The sequence below is a fragment of the Pelodiscus sinensis genome, chromosome 2, assembly GCF_049634645.1.
Source record: "Pelodiscus sinensis isolate JC-2024 chromosome 2, ASM4963464v1, whole genome shotgun sequence".
Lineage (NCBI taxonomy): Eukaryota > Metazoa > Chordata > Testudines > Trionychidae > Pelodiscus > Pelodiscus sinensis.
In genome coordinates this window covers 183,903,672-183,926,445 of record NC_134712.1, presented here as the reverse complement: position 1 = coordinate 183,926,445, position 22,774 = coordinate 183,903,672, and the positions used below count along the sequence as shown (strand labels likewise).

At 41.9% G+C, this 22,774-nt stretch overlaps 1 protein-coding gene and 1 long non-coding RNA gene across 2 annotated transcripts in view; one reads left to right on the top strand and one right to left on the bottom strand.

Annotated features, from left to right (window-relative positions):
- Positions 1-14,397, top strand: part of GPD1L (glycerol-3-phosphate dehydrogenase 1 like) — a 38,560-nt gene extending 24,163 nt beyond the window's left edge. Inside the window, exons 6-8 of the mRNA XM_075921973.1 lie at positions 4,268-4,501; positions 5,245-5,351; positions 10,283-14,397. Of these exons, the coding sequence (XP_075778088.1) occupies positions 4,268-4,501; positions 5,245-5,351; positions 10,283-10,379 (438 nt within the window). The 3' untranslated portion in view covers positions 10,380-14,397. The remainder of the gene's footprint in view (positions 1-4,267; positions 4,502-5,244; positions 5,352-10,282) is intronic.
- The window catches only part of LOC112547622 (uncharacterized), an 87,058-nt gene that overhangs the window by 43,061 nt on the left and 21,223 nt on the right, over positions 1-22,774 (bottom strand). The window contains exons 4-7 of the long non-coding RNA XR_012901935.1: positions 21,378-21,446; positions 18,227-18,406; positions 16,443-16,512; positions 14,940-15,007 (exon numbers count right to left, since the gene is read on the bottom strand). This is a non-coding gene — a long non-coding RNA (uncharacterized LOC112547622). The remainder of the gene's footprint in view (positions 1-14,939; positions 15,008-16,442; positions 16,513-18,226; positions 18,407-21,377; positions 21,447-22,774) is intronic.

The following is a 22,774-nucleotide window of genomic DNA, read 5'->3' as shown; positions in this document are numbered from 1 at the left end:
CCAAAATAGCTTATTTCAAAATAGCATGTCTACACTGCAGGGAAGCCTCAAAATTAGACCAAGACAAGTTTCCCTAATGTAGACGTGCTAGCTCGATTTAAAGCCCCAGGCGGAATAAATTAGAATGGCCCTAATGAGGGGCTATTATGGGAAAGCCTTATTTCTACATACGCCTTATTTCGAAATAGCTATTTCAGAATAGGAGTTCTTCTTCGTAGAATGTGGTTTACAGAAGTTAAAATAAGCCAGCCATTATTTCAAAACAATTTCGAAAATAACTTTGCTGTGTCAAACACACCCTAAGAGAAAGTATGTTAACTTTGATGTTATTAGTTAAGGAGAGACATCATGGCCTATGTTTCCCCATTTGTATGATGATGATGATGATGACCTTCTTTTGTAAAGTGCTTTTGCGATCAACTGATGAAAAGCACCATGTACTAGATGGTGTCAGTCTGTTGCTCGTTTGTGTTCAAAATAGGTCTCTGCTGCCTTTCACAGATATTCATTAACTGATCTTCTAATGGTCTCCAACCTTTTAAGCTAGACCGGAGGTTGTCTAATTGTGATTTGTGGAGCACCTGGCTGCCCTGGTGAGGGCTTCTCCTTTATATATCCAGCAGCTAAAATAAATCAAACTCAAAATGCATAGTGCTTCCCAGTATTGTTTGCTTCAGTTGCCATCTGAGTATTCTGCAGTAGGAGAGGAGGTGTCTGCAAAACACTCCCTGGGTCTTGTTTCAGTACACTAAGAAAAATTTGAGCGCTCCTGAGCTAGACATAAGCTCCAGTAGCACCTTTTACCAAAACAAATAGATCATCACAAAAAAACAAATACTTGATTGTGTTTAAAAGATACCTGCTTTTAAACTTCCTAACTTAAAATCCTGAACAAGCTTTTTTCATACACATCCTCTTATGGTCCATTCTTCATTGACTGTAAAAGAAACCAAGCTTAATGTTTCTGCTTATGGTCCTATCCCCAATTTTTCTTCTTCATCCATTTGCATTCAAGACAGATGTTGAGGTGGTGCATACACAGTCCAGTTGTTGTATAAGATATGTGAGGGGAGGGAGACTGTTCAGTTCTGAGGAACTCTTTAGAGAATTTAGTGGCTGAACTCTTAAGTCTATTCTGAGCATGCGTGAACTGAGATTTTTCAGAAGCTTATATATTTGCCATATTTTCGCAAATTTTCAGAGTGACAGCATAAAGCACAGCCCTGGCACCAAGACAAAGTCCCTGCCAATTTGCAGGTCCTTGTTTCAAAGCGCTAATTTCTTAACAAAACAGGTGTGTGTTTGAGCGGGGGAGGGAGAGGTTAAATGTGTGCAGAATAATGCATTTTGTTCTTAACGTTATTCTGAGAAGCAGCTGAATCATTTATCTGATGCTTCCTGAAAAATTGAGCCTAAGACTGACATATAACATGGAAAACTTCAGAACATATTGTTTGTTTGAAGTTATAAAAGCAATTGGAAACAGAGAAATAATCCAGTGTGTTGGGCAAATTTAACTATAGGCATTGTTATCTGTGCTGCCTATCATATATATGTTAAGAGAGTTGTCATATCTTCTTTCATTAAGGAAAGGTCAAAGAGAAGTGGAAATACATAGTTCAGCGTGTGACTTCATAACAGTAGCTCAGGGTACGTCTACACTTGCCCCCTACTTCGAAGTAGGGAGGCAAATGAAGTATACCGAAGTTGCATATCAAGCGCGGGATTTAAATATCCTGCGCTTGATTAGCATATTCGCGGCCGGTCGCCCGATGTAACTTGCCGCGTGTAGACGCAGTAGTCCAATTTAAAACCTTTCCTCAAATTTAACTTGAGGAGTATCAGTTAATTCCAGGGAAGGGTTTTAAATCTAATTAACTGGTACTCCTCAAGTTAATTTGAGGAAAGGTTTTAAATCGGACTACCGCATCTACACGCGGCAAGTTACATCGGGTGACTGGCATTTTAAAATGGCGACCAGCTGCGAAGATGCTAATCAAGTGCGGGATATTTAAATATCCCACGCTTGATTTGCAACTTCGGTATGCTTCATTTGCCTCCTTACTTGGAAGTAGGGGGCAAGTGTAGATGTACCCTCAGAGATTTGTTATATGAGGCTATTATGACATACTTATATTATGAGGCTGTGTGTGTGTCAGTCACTTCTTCATTACTTGCAGGCTACATGTATGAATGTGCAATGGTGACATTGTAGAAAAGGTCTAACGAACTGATGGTTTCAGAATTAAAACATTTACACTGTTTTCCCTGATCATGTTGGTCATGGCCTGCTTAAAGCACTACAGGCAGTCCCCGACTTACGCGGATCCGACTTATGTCGGATCCGCACTTACGAACGGGGCTTTCTCGCCCCGGAGCTCGCAGGCAGCGGTCCCGCCACCTCGACCTCCGGGGCGAGAAAAGCTGCTCCCGGTGCCCCTGGTCTGCTGGGGACCGTCTCCAGCAGACCAGGGGCACCGGGAGCAAAGCCGCAGCCGCGGCGGATTCCCGCGCTTCTGAGGCTTTGCTCTGGCAAAGCCTCAGAGGCGCGGGACCACACCGCGGCTGCGGCTTTGCTCCCAGTGTCTCTGGTCTGCCGGGGGGGGGGGGGGCGCTGCGGGAACCCGCTGCCGCTGCGGCTTTGCTCCCCGTGTCCCTGGTCTGCTGGGTAGGGGGGGCGCAGCTAGTGTGCCCTCCCCCCAGCAGACCAGCCTTTTGTTGTGGACCCTGGGGCAGAGCAGCTGGGGCGCTGCCGGTTTGTCCCACAGCACCGCTCTGGGCACTACTGGACCAACCCGGCAGCACCCCAGCTGCTCTGCCCCAGGCGTCCTGATTCAGCCGCTGCTGGTCAGTTTCAGCAGCGGCTGAATCAGGACGCCTGGGGCAGAGCAGCTGGGGTGCCGCTGGGTTGGTCCAGTAGCGCCGAGGAGCAGCGCTACTGGAGCAACCCAGCAGCACCCCAGCTGCTCTGCCCCAGGCGTCCCCAAGTCAGCCGCTGCTGAAACTGACCAGCGCTGACTACAGGAAGCCCGAGGCAGAGTTGCTCTGCCCCGGGCTTCCTGGAATCAGCCGCTGATCAGTTTCAGAAGCAGCTGACTTGGGGTTCTTAAGTTGAATCTGAATGTAAGTCAGAACTGGCGGTCAGTTTCAGCAGTGGCTGAATCTGGACGCCAGTTCCAACTTACATACAGATTCAACTTAAGAACAAACCTACAGTCCCTATCTTGTATGTAACCCGGGGACTGCCTGTACTATTAGTTCTCCTCTTGTCTCTGACAAAGACAAATCAAACAATTTAAGCATTCTGGGTGAAATTGTGGGTTACATGGGCTAAGCAGCTTTGAAGTAGGGAGTGTAAACAAAGCCAAAATAACAGAAATTGGAGGCAAACTTTCCCTCATTCATTGACATACAGTCTCGAAAACAGACTCTGTCAAGCAAACCGGTAGTTGAAGCCTAAAGGAAAGTTTCATTCATTTCAGGACTGAACATACTGTTCTGGAAGAAGAATGTCATGCAGAAACATCATAAAGTAATACTGATTCCTTCTACATTAAGCTTCGCTGTGGTCTTCCAAAAAAGACAGTAGAATCAGAAGTAATCAGCTCACCTGGGAAATGCATTCATAACATATGTCCCCAGAAAATATCTCTAGTTTGGCCAGAACAGCAGTCTGTGCTTGTATTAGGGAGCAGGGATGTAAAAGGTGACAGAAAGGGGGACAGATTGTGGCAATGCAGGGTGGCCACAGCTTCTGCTTCTGGGGAGGTGAAAGGGCTCAGCTCTGCCCAAAAAACTGGTAGAACTAGCTGATAACCAGGTTGGAGTCTCCTCGTAATGGAGAAGATGATCTAGCACCTGTCAGTGAAATACCAGCAGACTCTAGCAGCAGGAAGATCACCTCCCGTGAATGGAATGACCACACATGCACCTTAGCACACAATGATTGCTCTAGCTGTGAAAGTTATAATAGCCTCACCCATTTTGACTGGTGCATAAGTGTGTGGTCAAAACTTCCATCCATTAGCTTGGCTGAATTTAGCTCCTTAGTTTTGTTTTGTTTTACTTCCTTTAGAATATTTTCAACTTTAATGTTGCATTCATGTTATGCTTTTGTATCTCTAATCCAGCCACCTGGCTAATGCAACTGAGCAGATATTTGTATATGCAGTTCTTAACAGAACACTTGCATTCTCTTCCTTTGTTACTTCAGAGGTTCTCTAAGCAGTATCTGATTTGCCTTCTATTGTTTCTCTGCTCTCATTAGAACATTGTGGCAGTAGGAGCTGGATTTTGTGATGGCCTTCGCTGTGGTGATAATACCAAAGCTGCTGTTATTCGACTTGGCCTAATGGAGATGATTGCATTTGCAAAAATCTTTTGCAAGGGACAAGTGTCTACTGCCACTTTCCTGGAGAGTTGTGGAGTTGCTGATCTGATCACAACGTGTTATGGTGGCCGCAATCGGAGGGTGGCTGAAGCATTTGTTAAAACTGGGAAGGTATTGTACCAAGGCCTGTTGTCTTCTCTGTGTGATTGTAAAAACTTAAAAAACAACGAATAGTCTAGTAGCACCTTAAAGACTAGCAAAACGTACAGATGGTATCATGAGCTTTCGTGGGCACAGCCCACTTCTTCAGATGACCGGAGTGTTGGAAGTCCAGGTCCAAGAATAAATAAAGGGAAGGAGGGAGGGAGGGAGAAGGAGAAAAAAAATGGAGGGGAGGAAGAAAAAAGAGAGAATAGTTATCCTAGTCATATTGTAATGGGTTAACATACAGTCTTGTCTCTCCTTTTGTCCTTTAGTGTGTTACCATAGAGACAGTGTTGCAAAACTAGAATGAATGAGGCAGTTCCAAAGAGAAGGCGAACTGGAGGTAGGGAATAGGGGAAAGGTTGAGTTTACACAAAGCATGTAGGAAAATACTGTTATGAAAACCATAAACTGCTTTTGGAGGAAGTGTTAAGATCCTGCCATGACATTAGCCAATTTTTCCCATCAAAACTTCTTCATGCATCTTAATACTCATGTGGAGTGACTTTTCATTTAAGATGTTAGTTCTACCACCGTCATTTGGGCAAACTTTTGGAGCTGTCTTTCCATACTGAAGTAGTGGGATCAATCAGCACAGTAGAAGACCCTTACCAGGGCTGCTTAACCTCCCTTGTATTCAAAATGGTGTCTTAGGCTGGTAAAAACCTTGCTATGATTAACTTTTTTTTTTTTTTTTAAATACTATTAAGTCAATTGAAGAACTGGAGCAAGAAATGCTAAATGGTCAGAAGTTGCAGGGGCCACAGACTTCTGCAGAAGTCTATCGTATCCTGAAGCAGAAAGGAATGGTGAATAAGTAAGTAAGAGGACATGGGACACGTTGTTGGGAGAGGGGGTGGTTTTCTTTTTTGCCCTACATTTTTTTTAACACTTTCACTTTTTGAACATATGAAGACTGTTTCAAGAGTGTAAAAGCAAAAGTTGGAGATCCCTTGAAGTCCCTTCGACTTCTGTGGAATCAGGAGTTAGTGGAAGAACAGGGGCGGATGAGAGTGCTGCTGGGCCCAGGGCAGCGCCGCGGGGCCCCGGGCAGCAAAATTTTGCAGGGGGCCCCCCCTTTGACACAGCGCATGCGCCGTGATGCCAAGGTGCATGCGCGGGGCCTCGGGAAGCGCGGAGCCCGGGGCAGCTGCCCTGCTCGCCCTGCCCTAAATCCACCACTGTGGAAGAACATGCCACAGAGGTAGAATGTGGATAAGAGCATGTGGCTATTCATGCAAGTGCTTGAGGGGATATGGCCTATGAGGCATAGTGGTATATTTGATTAATCTTTGCCCAGTTTTAGCTTTGTTTTAATCTTTTCCTAGAATAATCTTGAGTTTCTCATAAGGGAAGCATTTAGGTTTTTTGGCTCTTTGTATAGCCATTCTTGATGACTTGCCTACAATAATTGTTCTGGTAACTATTAGTCTATTAATTGCTGCTGCTTATAATTCAGAAATGATTTGTGGTTAATAAAAGTAAAAATAAGGACAAATTTGGTATTTCTTTGAAATTGGCAGACTGGGTTGTGTAGGATACTCCTGAGCTCAGAACCTCAGCCTGTGAGGTGTTCAGCACGTTTCATAGCATGCTGAGTGCCTACACCTCCCACCATCAATTTTATTAGGAACTGATCGTGTTCAACACCTTTCAGGTTTGGGCCATGAGAGAAAAGTTGCATCTGTTTAAAAATACTTGGTCCAGGTTATAGTCTCTGGAATGTACCATACGCTGAGGATGTTAAGTATCGGGTAATTGAATAATCGAATAGTTGATGCATTTTTGCATCGACTATTTGATTAGTCAATAGAGCGCTTTTGCCTTTGAAGTGTAGCAATAGCCTTAGGGGCGGGGAAGCAACTAGTTGACTATCTGATAAGCATTTACTAGTCATTCACATCCCAACCATGGGCATATCTGGTTGACCCTATTCAGGCAACCATGCTAATGTTCCTGCATTGGCTGTACAGCTTAATAGTGCTTATTCCAAATCATTTAAATAAAATAACATTCAAAAATTGTAAGACTTGTATAAAGGATGGCAGCTCAGTGTTTATAAGTTTCAGAAGTCAAAATCATCTAGTACCGTATTTTCCGGCGTATAGGGCGACTGGGTGTATAAGACGACCCCCTATCTTTTTAATTAAAAGATAGGGTTTCATCTTATACCCCAGCGCCCCTCCGCCTCCTTTGCTCCCGGTGTCCCTGGTCTGCTGGAGATGGTCCCCAGCAGACCAGAGGCACCGGGAGCAAAGCCGCCAGGAGCGCCTGGGCTGCCCCCCCCCCCCCGCCGGAGCCCCTCCGCGGCTTTGAAAGCCTCGGGGGAAGCCGGCGGGGGGGCATCCCAGGCGCGCATGGGCTGCCCCCCCGCCGGAGCCCCTCCGCGGCTTTGAAAGCCTCGGGGGAAGCCGGCGGGGGGGCATCCCAGGCGCGCATGGGCTGCCCCCCCGCCGGAGCCCCTCCGCGCCGCTGCGGAGGGGCTCCGGCGGGGGGGCAGCCCATGCGCGCCTGGGATGCCCCCCCGCCGGCTTCCCCCGAGGCTTTCAAAGCCGCGGAGGGGCTCCGGCGGGGGGGCAGCCCATGCGCGCCTGGGATGCCCCGCCGCCGGCTTCCCCCGAGGCTTTCAAAGCCACGGAGGGGCTCCGGCGGGGGGGCAGCCCATGCGCGCCTGGGATGCCCCGCCGCCGGCTTCCCCCGAGGCTTTCAAAGCCGCGGAGGGGCTCCGGCAGGGGGGCAGCCCATGCGCGCCTGGGATGCCCCCCCGCCGGCTTGCCCCGAGGCTTTCAAAGCCACGGAGGGGCTCCGGTGGGGGGGCAGCCCATGCGCACCTGGGATGCCCCGCCGCCGGCTTCCCCCGAGGCTTTCAAAGCCGCGGAGGGGCTCCGGCGGCGGGGCATCCGGCGTACAAGACGACCCCCGATTTTTGGGGGATGTTTTTTAACATCAGAGGTCGTCTTGTACGCCGGAATATACGGTATATTGTTTTAGGTGTTTGCCAAATGACAGAGGAACTGAAAACTTCTGAGGCAAAATTCCACCATTGAATCCATATTCACAACTACCTTGGCAGCCTATCTGCAAAATTGGTTAATGTACTTCTGGAGCAGTTTAGGGACTTTGTTTCACGTTCTCTTCAGTACATGACACATTAATTCTCACTGATATGTTATTAGAGTGTAATGAAGAATGAACTCCCTAATGCAAAAAAGAAATATTTCCATCTGTCTAAGATTATAATTCTTACAGCAAAGCTAATAAACAAGAGACTTATTTGTCAAGCCTGTTGCATCAGCTTGTTTCATGTATAACTTAGATCTAAATGAGCACTTACTGCAGAATTGGAACTAAACAATAAAATAAAATATAAAAAGCTGAACTTCTTAATAAACTCTGTTAACAGACCATCCATCAACTTTCTTGCTGGTGACATTTGTTGTTTATCTCCAAAGAAAGGGAGCTTTGTTACTAAGATTCAGTTTGACGGATCAGCTGTATGTAGTGATTGCTTTCATCACATGGAAGGGTCAAAAGCATGCATGTTTAGCTTTGATATTGTGGTTCTCTTTCCTTGTTTGTTGTAAAATAGAACCAACCAACTTTGCATTTCCTGATACAAAACAAAGGTTGTCCTGATGTCATTAATTCAGGAGGTTCTACATGTGCATGATTCCTAAAGCCATATGTAGTCTGTAGTTAGTAAGACTTGAAATGTGTTTTCGTCATCTCTTCCTTTTTTTTAAATGAGACAAAATCACAAAAATGAACAGATTTGTCTCTTGATTGGCAGTCCCTCTTAAAAATAATGTTGGCAGTTTTTAAAATAGGGTTTTTTTCCCCTTGACAATCTGCTTTCTTATGTTTCAGTGTTTGCTGTAGAAACAAAACACAGGTCCTATCTCTGCAATATACGCACAGTAGTAATTAAGCCAGTTGGGGAAAGTGTTTAGAACAATTGTTTGCAATACTCATTGCTTGTATTGCTCTCTTAAACGTCTTCCAGTAACTTTTTATTTTTCTGCCTTTCCATTTGTCAAGTACAGAGCTGAACACAGCAGTTTTTTGGATTGAGCTGACATTAAGTAGGCTGATGTTTACTCCTCTGCTTTATCCTTCACCTTAAAACTTATGCAAATTTTTGCTGGATGACACTGCCATTCTTGGACACTTGTGTGTCAAATAGTCAGTATTCTTGGACTGTGCCTGTTAATCAACTATTTCCAGCAGGTTATACATGAACCCCATTCTTATTCTCACCATTATACCTATTGGATGCTGAATGATCCTTTTTTAAGAGCATTGTCTTTTTAATCTAACATTCAAGACTTGCTTTAAAATTATATATTAGTAGTATATTCTGATGCTTATTTCAAAATTATTATTTTTAAAATTGGGATGAAGGCCTAGTAACGGTAAAATTTAGGTGCCAGTCTTACAAACTTCAGTGCAGATGCATGGCTCTTTGTCATGTGGAGGCACATAAAAGTCAGTGGTACTCAATGGAGGTGTACTGTTCAGGATCAGCCTGTATATTTACAGTGTCATTTGGCTATAAAACTCTTCATCTGAAGGGTAGTTGCAGAACTAACCCCTTTAATGTTTCCAGATGCACATCCCACACAAGAGTATGCATATTGTTGTCACCATTAACTTAAACATTGCCATTTTTTCAGTAAAAAGCTTCTGAGTTGTGCTGACAGAAATATTAATATTAAAATGTTGTTTGGAGCAATGATCCCATCTTAAATCAACTGACTTCTCTGAATGTCCTGATAACCAGCACTACAATATCTGTGCCCATTTGAAGCACATTTTTATTTAATATGGGTACAGTATGTCTTGTGTCTATCTCTAATAATGGTCACACAGAAACAGATGATATGATGTCAATTTTAGGTCAAACTTAAGATTTTATATTCCTACAAAAACATTGCAGCCTTGTGTTTGAGAACTAGAAAGTGAAATTGACTCTGCTGAATGTTCATGCTAAATGGAATCCAAAACATCAATTTAGATTTTTTTTTAAATCTTTGTTTTCATAGTCTTTAATTTTTGTCTGTAACATCCATGGAAGTTTTATTTTTGAAAACATGGGAAACTTTAAAAAAAAGGGGGGGGGGGGGGAAGCTAGCCTTTATTTACTTATTTATTTTAAGGATCCTAAAACCCATACTTAACTTTATAGGCTCTTCTATTGAAAATCTTGATCTCTGATTTTTAATAGGCACTCTTAAAAATTGTGATACTTTTTTTACACTGGATCATTATTCAAAAAGAATTATGATCTTTTCTATTTGTAACTGAGCATGTGATAAGATGATTGCCAAAAAGATGACAGCAAGCATTTTTTTTAAAAATTCTGAAATAAGTGAATTATCAGGTTAGGCATAACAGATGTTGCAAGATCCATTATGTCTTTACTATGAGTAGGCTTTTGAGGGCCTGACTTAGTTCACAAATGTATGTAGGTATTACATTGTGGTGATATATGTAGAATATATATAAGTGCCCCGTAAATTCTAAAAGAAACACTGATTCTCAGTGATAGAAATGTAGCCGTGTTAGTCTGGGGTAGCTGAAGCAAAATGCAGGACAATGTAGCACTTTAAAGACTAACAAGATGGTTTATTAGATGATGAGCTTTCGTGGGCCAGACCCACTTCCTCAGATCAAAAATTCTCAGGTACTCTTTCCTCCACCTAACAAAACATTGACTAATCTTATGTTGCTTTTTCCTTTTTTTTCTAGGTTTCCACTGTTTACTGCCGTGTATCAAATCTGCTATGAAGGGAAACCTGTCCAAGACATGATATCCTGCCTTCAGAGTCATCCAGAGCATATGTGAAATGAATTGTGCAATTGTACTAATGCAGCTTCTGCCTTTCAAATTCATATTTGGGTTCAAGTGGATGTAACAATAAGCTTCATAAGAATCTGTACATTAGGCAACCTTAGCAACATGAATGTATATGAATTTCTACAGGTTGTTTTTTTTTTTTTACACAACTTAGTGGTAGTGTAGTGTTGGATTGGTGGCTGTCATTTTACTAGCTAAAATGCAGATGTTTTTAAGATACACAATTCAAAACTTGCACTATCTATCTTTGTCTGTATCTATCTATCTCTATCTACGTTTGCATTCTGTTTGTGTTTCTACAGTACAAGACAAACAATATTTAGTAATCTTTCATTCTAAAATTCCTCTCATATTAAAGACCCAATCCAGTGCACACTAGAGACCAGGGGTGGGCAGGTTCATAGGCAGGGGAAGGTATTGCCAAATTGCCAGGCATGGCCCCGTCCCCAGAACACCTAATGTAGGTGTACTGGGGGCAGAGTGTTGCTTGCCTCCCCCAGCCCTACCTTCACCCACTGTCCATGCTAGACACAATGGAAGGAATCCCATTGGCTTCACTGGGAATTGGCTTGAGCCCTGATTAGCCCCAGTAGCATAAACTGTGTCTGTCAGAAGTTGATTTTATTCTGTAATACACATCACAGATTTCTACATGTTTGCATGCTTTTTGGTGATATTCGTTAGTTTAAGCACTATTAGTGAAAAACTAGTTGTAGCAGCCATTCAAGAAGGGGAGTAGTGGAATGGCATTTTTACTAACTGTATTTAACAATATCATATGATGTTTAGACCATCTCAAAATATCAGACTAGTTCAAATCTATTTTAAAGGGTGTTTAATTCTTTAAGTCTAACCTGTAAAAAGAGTATATTACCTCTCCCTCCATTTTTATCCCTTTCTGCTTGATTTTTTTATATTTCTGGTTTTATATCTTTCTCCCACTGTTTCCAGGTATTAAGCTGTTCTAGAATTCTGTTAGGAAAGACAACCAGGGAGGATTTTACCAGCATAGACAACTAGCACTGAGGCCCTGTGGTTCATCCATGTGCTGTACCTGTGATTCCATTCATTTTGTTTTAGGCCCATTTTTGTGGTAGCCACCACACAACTGCCATGCAATTCTAGTGTACGCTATAGCTCCATACCACACATTGAGGGAGTCCCCAGTGTTTCAAGTTTGTGTTGTCTGTTATCCAATGAAATGTACTCCTTTATGCTAATTGCATTCGTTTCAGTGCCTACCAGTGACTGATGTGTCAGCTGGTCTCTTGACTCGATCCAGCTTCTACTGAAAATGTTCCCATTTTTTTTAATTTGAAAGACTTCTATGGGGATTGGATCAAGCTCTTTCTAACCAATCTGCCTAAAAGCTTCTCAGAGATCATGCTGCCTCTCGGCTCCCCCTGATATCTTAAGGAAGGATGGATTAAAGGAGATTATGGGGGATGTTAATTTGAGGCTGCTATTGCACATCTCCATTTTATGAACCTTTTTGGGGAGGAGATGGATGTATCTTTCTGGCCCATGATTTTATTCTATTAAAGGAAAAAATTGAATCTAGCCTTAAAGATCAGGTGTACAGCTAAGCACATGAAGGCACAACCCATAGGTGAGACCTGGGGAATAAGGTTCGTATTGGAGCAGTGATGGGCAAACTAGGCTGGTGAGTGGGCCATATGAATGGCCTCCTTATCTCAGTGGCCACAAGACTGTTATAACCAAGATGGTCTCCTGGGATAGGGTAGTTATGCTAACTACACTTGTGTACCTAGAATTTGCAGGGTGTGCCGCTTGAACCGTATCAGCGTAATTGTTGGATGCAGAAGGAGTACATGGCTCTCTCAGTCAATGTTGTGTGCAATCAGCATGCACCTCACTTAATGTGCCTTTGCTTTACATGCATGTCACTTTAGGAGAAAAACTGCGGACACGGAAACCAGCGGAATCTAACAACCCTGCACATGGGCAATGGTAAACAAAATGTCCTCGGGCCACACACACAACCTGATGGGCTGCATATGGGCTGCAGATTGCCCATCACTGGCAGTGTTCCCTCTAAGCTGTGTGGCAGCACAGCTTCACAGTTGATTAATCAGGCCCATCCAGTCTGTCAGCATGGACCTCTGAGCTGCTGACTAGGCAGGCTTGATTAATCACCTGTGAAACTGTGCTGCCCCACAACTTAGAGGAAACACTAACTACTAGTATAGAGATTGATAGAGGTCACTACTGAGCTAATAAGAAAAGTATCTGGCTATTTGGAATTCACAGTCCTAATCTTTGAGCAAGATGGGGACTGACCACTACCCTTAACTAGCCAAGAGCTTTGAATTAGAAGCTTTAAGATGTCGAACTGTAGGCCTAGGAGTACCAGTCACCCTTGCTTTAAAGCACATTATATAGCTCTGGATATTTTTTTTTTTATTGTGGAATAAGAGAGCAGCAAAGCAGCTTCATGTAAACAGAAAAATATTTCAGAACAGGGAAAGCATTTTGCATATGCCAAACTAACAATTATGTTTTAAATTATATTTAAAAGAACATGTGAATGTCTACAAAAGGTCATTTTACTGGGAATGTTTTGCCTTATTTTTCTGAACGTGATGCTGAATAATAGAAATAGCCAGGGGTTAGTTTCAAATGCATGTGTCAGTGGGATTTGGAAAATTAAAGTCTCTAATGGAACTGATCTATGAGAAATTATTCATGTTCAGACCATGTAAAGTACATTAATACAATTAATGGAAACATTAATATATTAATGCACACATGACGCATACACTCCATTACAGCATAACTTGAAATGGGTTTACTTATGCTAAATTATACTATTAAAACACCAGGTTTGATGGATTTGCCTTATATTTTATTTTTACATATAGTATGTAAAATAATACAGTTTTGTAAGATACATAAAGGGCTATATAAGCTAAAAGTGATTAATTATATATAGTATAGGACTGAGGGGTTATTATTTGTTTGTGTTCATGCTCTTTCTTCTACATAAGGGCTGTATCTAGACTGGCCAGTTTTTCTGGAAAATCAGCCGCTTTTCCGGAAAAACTTGCCAGCTGTCTACGCTGGCCACTTGAATTTCTGCAAAAATAGTGACATCCTACTGTAAGAAATCAGTGCTTTTTGCAGAAATACTATGCTGCTCCTGTTCGGGCAAAAGTCCTTTTGCACACAACTTTTGTGCAAAAGGGCCAGTGTAGACAGCTGAGATTTGTTTTGCGCAAAAAAGCCCCGATCGCGAAAATGGCTATCAGCGCTTTTTTGCGCAAAAGCACGTCTAGATTGGCCATGGACGCTTTTCCGCAAAAAGTGCTTTTGCAGAAAAGCGTCCGTGCCAATCTAGACATGCTTTTCCGAATATGCTTTTAACAGAAAACTTTTCCATTAAAAGCATTTCCGGAAAATCATGCCAGTCTAGACATAGCCAAGGAGTTGATTTTGATGTAAACCCAGTCAGTGACAGAGCCAGAGAAAGGTTTGTTTATTGAATTATTTTCTCATATCTATAACTCTGCTCACTTTTTTTCTCCCAATAAAACGCAAACCCTCTACAATTAAGGAATTTATTTTGTTTTTATTTCTGAAGATGTTTATTATAACACCATTTCTACTTGATATTTTATTGTTGCTTCAACTTTTGGCTTGTTATTTTCATTAATATTTACTACTAATTATGATACTTTGATATATATATATATACCAGCACTAAATGATTAGGACCCAGTCAATAAACACTCTTTTACTTGCTAGTGGGCGTAATCTCATTGAAAACACTCTGTCCAATAGTAAGTTTTTTTTTTTTTTTTTTTTTCAGGATCAGGTCCTATATTTGTATCGTTCTTTACTAACTTACGAACAAAAATCACTAGGGGAAGTACATGCAGTTTTCTAATAGTATCTAACTAGCCCATTGCATATCTACTGTATTGTTTAAGGACTGAAAATGGATACCTCTTTGGAAACTTAGTACAATAAATATTTTGTCTTGGAATCACTTGTTTTTAGCGTTTAATTATTTTATCATCAAACTTTTACTTGCATTGACTTCATGCACTTGATGTATTGCAACTGATGTCACTAAAAATGTAATCAGTGAAGATATCTGAGACTGCCATAATAGGGTCTATGGTATTTTACTAATTGTTGTCTAAGGATCAGGGTTTTCATTTATAAATTATTTTGCCAGCACAGTCTTGAATTGGGTCAATCCGCTAAAACAAGATATTCTCTGTGATACGAATGGCATTATCGTATTTAGTTCATATAATTACTGTGTCATCCACTAGAGGTTGCTGTGGCACAAAATTTTACATGATCTGTTGCAGATTCAAAAGTTTCAGAGGGGTAGTCATGTTAGTCTATAACCAAAAAAACTTAATGAATGGTCCTACAGCACCTTAGAGACTAACAAAAAATGTATATGATGGTATGAGCTTTTGTGGGCACAACCCACTTCTTCAGATTGTATGTTTTCTCTTTAATATTTCTTTTAAGCGCTTTGCTGCCTTGTGCAAATGAATTATTCTATATTACCGTGTTACTTGAGGCCTGGGAGATGCACAGTCACCACCATCTCATGCAGCATAAAATGGATGAATGTACTGGAGATGAAAAGAAAATAGCTGTTATAGTGGGATGTCAATTATTTTGACAAAGGCCCTTCCTGTAAACACTACTTGGCTGATGCCTTCTTACCATAAAGTGTTTGGACCAGGAAAGCAGTTGTACTTATGCTGCCATCCCGTGACCATCCTTTGCAGTATGGGGGAGAGAAGATCCTATTAGAATTTATGCTGATCCTGGCCACATTAACTGTGACACAGTTTATTGTGAACTTTCTCTCCCATTTGGAGATGGCTCACTTATAGGCAGGGAGATGGCATGGTTCCTAGTGAAATTGTCTTCACCTGTGTGATGAGAGGGGAGTAGGCACAGGGTCTTTCCTTGATCTCTAGACAGCTCTGTAATACAGGGTCCCATAGGCGTTGACAATCCCCTACTATTTGATGGGATAAGTCAGGAACTAAACCTTACAAACTCATGGAATTTCCTACTTAATGTTGCCCCTCCTGGGAGTTTTCTGGATCCAGCCTCAGAGTGACAGTTTACACTATGATGAATGGAAACACTGTGATTACCAGGAATGTAGATTTATTCCACAAACAGAATAATAGCTTAGCCTTGTAGCATCTTTCCTCCATAGATCTCAAAGCATTTTAACAAAGGAGGTGAGTATCATTATCTTCATTTTATAAATGCGGTAGAGGAGACTAAGGAAGAGAAGGAAAGGGACTTGCCCACTGTCACCCACAGGCCAGTGGTAGAGCTGAAAATATAATCTTGGTTTTCTGAGTCTTACTTCAGAGCTCTATCCACTGTGCCCCATTGCTATCAAACCACTGGCCATTTTCTGTCCAATTGTGCTGAGCTAGCACTGTCATCAAAGTTTCGGAATAATGTGATGGCTTTTTTGTTTTTTGAAAGGATGCCAAGACTAATTGCTTTTACCAAGTTCCATATACAGTATCCAGGAAATGTAATCCAAATACAATGGACATCCTAATTAAAGGGAGGCTAAGTACATAGGAAGGCAGAAACCACAGCAGAAAATTAGACTAATAAAATCTCTTTCTGATAAATGCTAAGTTCCATGGTTGGAGGCTACTGGGGTGTTTTGCTGCTTGTTTTATCAGCCCTTGGAAACTGGCTCAGGTACCTTTTTATTTGTCTCACTGTACATGATCCACGTGCTCACTCAAGGACATGTCATGCAAATTACAGATCTAAAATTCATGCAAATATACGTGACAAATAAAATAGCCTCAGTTTTCCTGTTCTGCTGCTTATTCATAGCATTCCCATCTTTGCATATGCCAGATAGGAATTATTTATCTATCTTGGATTTTATTTCTAGTTGGCAATCGTGAACCAAGTCCGTAGATATTGCAGCTTGTCTTTAATGGAAAATAAAAAAAATTCTCTACATCATATTATAGCATTTGTTTTCTGCTGGAAGAAATTGAAAAATTAACTTACTTGGCATGTCTTCTGACCATCTATTTAATTTCTCATACGGTTTGCCATTAGTTGAGGGAATATTCAAACTCTGAGAACAAAGATACATTATTCAAACTAGAAATGTATCGGATGAGCATCTGCCTTCAATTCTATATAAAGCAAATGAGAAGCTGTATAGTCTAGAAGTCAGATGACTCGACCCTAAATTATATTCCTGTTCACTTTTTCTCGCTGTCCAGACCCTGAACAAGTCATTAGGCTACGTTTAGACTGCAGCACTTTACCGGGATATCAAAGGTATCTCAGAAAAGCAATGCCACGCCCAAAGAACACGTCCACTTTTTCAGAAATTTCCGAAAAAGCGGACACGTTCTTTCGCCATCCCTGTAAACTTTATTTTATGAGGAAGAAGGGATGGTTCGAAAGAGCAGTTTTTTCCAAAATTTGGCGCTGTGTAGACACGTCAAATTTCGGAAAAGCCTCTTTTGAAAGAAAAGTCAGAAAAAGATACACAAATTGCAGATCGCATCTTTTTCCAACTTTTCTTTGTAGTCCGACTTAGCCTTTAACTCTCAATTTTGGTTGGCTTAAGTCTGCTCCTATTTAAGTCAATTCTAAAATTCCTGTTGATTTCAGTGGGAGCATAATTGATCCAATAGTGAGCATGTTTGAAATTCCTGCTTTAACATCTCTGTTCCCATTTCTAAAATTGGGAATAATACCTGCGTCAGAGGAATGTTGTGAAAATTAATTGTAAAAGCATTCTGAGCTGCATGAGTGTTGTTCAAATAAGATTTCATACTTCAAATGTTTTATATACACAAATGACTGGAAATAGAATAAATTGTTTTGTGTTGTGCATTCTTAATATAAACAGTTATTTCAATGTAGTAGTTTATTAAAACTTGTTCATAACTGCATAGTATAACTGCTATCCTGAATAAAATATGTCTTAAACTACCTCCTTGATGAGATCCACAACCAACAATAGTTATGGAAGGGAAAAATGCTTTGAGAGTGTTGATGTTGTAAATTCATTATTCAAACCAAGACACTGATTCCTTCTATTTTAGCTATTGCTGCACAGGAACAGCCTGGTTTTGGACATATAAGTTTCAAATTGCGCTAATCACCTGTTTGTTATAGGTCATATTAAATTCCTCAGTTTTAGCCATGCTGGTCTTTTTAGACTTTGGCATTTTCATCTCCTGTGATCACTACAGAATGATTTCAAATCCTCCACTGCACTTCAAAGTAACTCCAACCTGGCTCTATTTTTACACATCAGGTGCTTGTGTGTGCTATTTTTACACGGGTCGTTTTCCACACTATTACTTGTGAAAAAATGTCTTTACCTTAAGGTCCTTTTTCTGTGTACAGGTTTGTCAGTAAATCTAATAGTATACATGTGCAAATAATTTGCCTGAGAAATTCTATAGTTTGTGCTTGTGAGTGTGCACAGAGGCCAGCAGGAGGATCTCTGTCTTTTAACTACTAGCAATATTGTAAAGTTAATTTAAAGTTTTTCATATTTCTTCCAGGGCAAAGCTCGCATACATAACCCCCAGTAAAGCACCAATCTTCATTCTCTCCCAGTAATGCAAAGTTTTCCCATTGCCCTGTTTAGGGGTGTTGCTACTATTATAGATGAATCAGGTAACTGTTGTGCCAACTTCCTACCTTCAGCACACACACCCTACTACCACAACTCTGTAAAACCCCACATTCTCTTCTGGGAATAAAATATATCAAGTCCAAGTGAAGGTTCTTTTTTAAAGGGAGTCGTTCTTGGGCTTTCTTACCTTCTTTTGCCAAAACAAACCAGATCAACAGCTTTAAAAAATTGTCTGATCTCTTCCTTCTCCTTGTAGCATGATGCCCCTAAGGCTTTCTGGGTAATAGATGGCTTCTTGAAGATCACTTTGTATTCGGGTGGCTTTAACAATCTGACATCATACAGTGAAAAGCTGGCAGCATATCTCCTAAGAATAGGTGTTAAGTGACAATGTAACAGTTTACAAATGTCTGCAATGCCTGTTAAGCATAAACAATTCATAGGTTCAGCTGGAGAAGACCGACCGAGTTTTTTTTAAGCGTGGAAGGAACTAGAATGCAAGTCCGATCTAATTTGGACAAATAATTCTGCCACTGTCTGCTATGTAAGCTTTTACATGAAGATATTTATAAGGCAGGGGCAAACAAAGTACAGACACCAAATATGTAAGTCCTCAGATCATAGCTCAGTCCTTAACAGTCTATTTCCCAATGCCACATCTTAATTTCCTTATTGAGCAAATTATTTCTTAGTTGAAGCCCCATTCTTTTACAAAGAAAGATGAAGTAACATATACTACTATTACATTTGATTTTAAAAGCACTTAAGACAATTGGAAGTATTATAACGGACTATTCAGAGTAGGCTGCTATGTACTGTAGACATAAATGGAGCCATCTTTGAATTTGTCTTGTCTTTGAACACACTTAATTTTCATATAAGAGGTACTTCAGTATATTTGGATGTTCTTGTTGATACTTAGGTATATTTAATGTAGTTGCATTTGGATTTCCTGTCCAAAATAGGGATGTTAAATTGCGGGTAATTGACTAATAGAATAGTAGATGCATATCACCCTAATTGATAGGGCGCCTCTGCCTTTGACATGTAGAAACAGCCCTAGGGCTGTTGCTACACTTTAAAGTTGAAAGTGCCACGTGGAGCCTCGGGTCAGCTGGGGACTCCCTACTGATCCCAGGCTCCACACGGTGCTGCCACTTTGAAATACTGGGAGGAGCCTGATGCTGGGTTCCCCGTGGCCTTTCAAAGTGGGAGTGCCACACGGACCCCGGGGTCAGTGGGGGAATCCCTAGCTGACTCCAGGCTCCATGCAGCATTGCTGCTTTGAAATGCCAGAAGGAGCCTGATACTGGGCTCCCACAGCTGCGTTTCAAAGCGGCAGTGCTTCATGGAGCCTGGGGTCTGGCCCCAGGCTCCACATGGTGCTGCCACATTGAAGTACCTCCTCCTTCCTCCCCCCCTCCCGCCTTGGTGCCTCTTTCTGATAGAGGCAGCAAAGGGGGGGAAGCGACTAGTTGACAAGCTTGTCAACTATCCAATAAGCATTTGCTTATCAGATAGTCGACTAGTCCTTCACGTCCCTAGTCCAAAAGAGATAAAAGGATGCCCACATTTTAAAACTGGGCCTGCCATCTGTTTTGCAGCTTTGATAATGACTCTCATCTGCTTTGCACTGTTGTTTTTCTCAGCACCCTCAAACTTGGTGGTTGTAGCAATAAAACCAATCGTTACTTTTCTGTATTGAGTTGCTTCAGCCCGAACTTAGCCTAGGCTGTGTTCTTCTATAGAATAGCAGCTGGTTTACTACCAGTGTATAAATTTGTACAGCTGAAAAAAGGTTAACATCAATATTCGCATCTGGGTGATTATGTTGTCCCTGATTCACCTGGTAGGCATGGTAACCATGTAGAATCTAAGACTATCTGAAATTTGAATCTCCATGGTTGACTTGCATGTGTCTCCCATCTACATTGTCATTTTCTCTCCCAGTATCAGAGCCCCAGTATACTTGGCCCTGCACAAGCATATAATCAAAGATCCTGCTGTGATGCACTTCCTCATCTCTAGAGGCAATCTCTGCATGTCAGGTAAATCAGTGTGGAGAAGGTTGAACTGCTTTTGTATGTGCTGTAAGTAAATAGGACTTTAGCTTCTGACATTTTTCACATGCACTAAAATAACATATTTTATGCTGGGGAAAAATAATTCAATATATTGCTTTGACTGGCTAGTGGCAAGAGAGTCTGAGTGAGTAAAAAGAACACAGACTAAACTTGCATGTCCAAAAGTGGTAGAAGCTAGCCTCTTATGGTTTGTGACCTTATGTCATAGGCTACCTTGCAATAACAGCCTATCCTGGATATATACTCCAAAGCTATCCTTCAACAAAGATAAAGGTGCAAGTAGAGGAGATGGAGTTAATGTTCACAGATGAATGAGAATATTCATGAAAACTTTATAGACAAAAATGTAGTGAAAGAACTTTGGATTATTTTTTTTCTATCATATCCTAGTCCAAGTAACCAATGGAAAGTGATAAGATTAAGGAAATGAGCATGGGGGGCACTCCAGCAAGGTTATATATATAAAATATGCATTCCAGTCACTTTATAGAGCATGATCGTGGGATTACAGAAATACGCACTGGACATGCATACAAATCCAGATGGACTGATGATTATAGGCAATTGTAAACTCTCTGGGATGGAGGTGAAGTTTCAATCTCATGGATGAAACATGTTTGTTAGATGTCTGGCTATAGCCATACTTGGATTTGACAAAAATTACAGTCTAAGATAACTAATAGTGGATCATCTGGTCAGTTACTGGTGGGACCTCAGGCGGAAGCTAGGAAGCAGGTTTTGTGATTTAGGGGACGATACTCATCCCTAACACCATCTAGCCCTTTTCCATTGTGGCTATTCTGCCAATGAGAGCCTTATCGTCAATAAACCACTAGTAATCATAGCAATTTAAACCCTGATCGAGGAATAAGGCACTAGTGGCCACTAGTATTCTAATCTACACTAATGCTCCTATGGTTGCTGCCTCTGGTCAAGATTAGATGGTAAGAATGTTTAGTCAAGCAACAGAGTACTTGATGTGCATTTGGCTCCTTTGGGCTTTTCTTCACTGTGGACTAAATTGGCGTTGCTGCAATCAAAGCAGGCATGGATTTAGCAAGACATAAATTGATGGGAGAAGGTTTTCTCCCGTTGACTTCAGTACTCCACTACCTGAGAAGTGGAAGCTATGTTGATAGGAGAGCATCTCCCATTGACATGGCATGGTGTAGACACCACTATAAGTCAATATAATATGTTAACTTAAATAACTTAAGTTATATAAATTATATAACATAACTTAGCTTGACTTACCTCATTAGTGTAGACCAAGCTTTTGGAGCTGCTCTGGTCATAGTTGTTGACTTCATGGGGGCTCTAGTGCTGAAGTGCCCATGGAGAAAAATTAGCAGGTGCTCAGCAGCCAAGTTCCTCCCTCTCCCACCATCACCTCTCACCCCCCAGCGGCCCTGTTCATCAACTCCTTCACTTCCCTCCCAGCCCTTACCACCAGCTACAATCAGCTGTCTCAGGATATTTTGGAGGCTCCGGAAGGGAGGAGGAGGAGGAAGAAGTGAGGCGGGATAAGGATTGTAGTTTGGGGAAGAGGTGGAGTGGGGGCAGGGCCTGGAGTGGAGCAAGAACAGGAAAAGGCAGGGCAGGAGCTTGGGAATGGGTGGGTGGAGAAGGGGGGGGCAGGAAGAGGTGGTACTAGCTTGGGAGAAGAGGGAGTGGCGTTGGGTGCTTGGGCAGGTAGGATGTCAAGCACTTGCTGGCTAGGGGGGAAGCTGGTGTTTATAGCTCTGGCGCCACAAATGAGCTGGGAAGCAACTGGTTCTTAGGAGCTGAGAATTCTCCTACGGTGAGGGAAGCTCTTGACTAGTGCCAAGCCAGCATTTGTGACCTTTTCACCCCCACTGCACCCAGCTGTAGTAAAAGGACTGTATTGATGATAGGGAGTAAAAAACAAGCCCCCATTCAGTCATATGTAATGTGAATTCTACATTGTTGCATACCATGAAAAGGCGAGTATGAGAAAGACCTTCAGTTGGACTAATCATCAGAGTAGATAGGACTGAGCATTTCACATCTAGGTCATGGGTTCTCAATATGAGGCAGATTCATGAATAGATGCCAGGGGGTTGCAACCAACCAGACTGCTTTTCCCATACTGGTATTTGGGAGGACGGTCCCAACTAAATCCTGGTTTGATGGGACGAGGAGAGTCCTGATACAGAGAAGCTTGAGAATCACTGCCTAGATAACTGGCATAAATCTGGCTAAGACTGGTAATAGCTTTAAAAAGTAGGGTTGCCAGGTGTCCGGTATTCACCCGGGCAGTCCCATATTTTCACCTCCTGTCCGGTAAAAAAAAAATTCAGAGAATACCAGACACCTCCTCCCCGGCCAGGAGGCGAAAATGCCGGGCACCTGGCAAACCTACAAACACTCAGCACCCGGCATCCCCCTGGTTCCCCAAACCCTAAGCCCCCCACCCCAGCCCCCATGCTTACCTGGTTCCACAAGGCTGCTGGCACAAAATGGCTGCTGATCAAGGGGAAGCATTCCCCTGTTCCTAGCTCTTAAAGGGGACATGCTGTTTTATTTTTATTTTTTCTTAATAAGTCTTGGAGTCCTTTTTTTTCTCCTTCAACAGAATTTTTTCCCAGTGTTGGGTTTGTTTTTGGTTTTTTTGGGGGGGTGGGGATGGG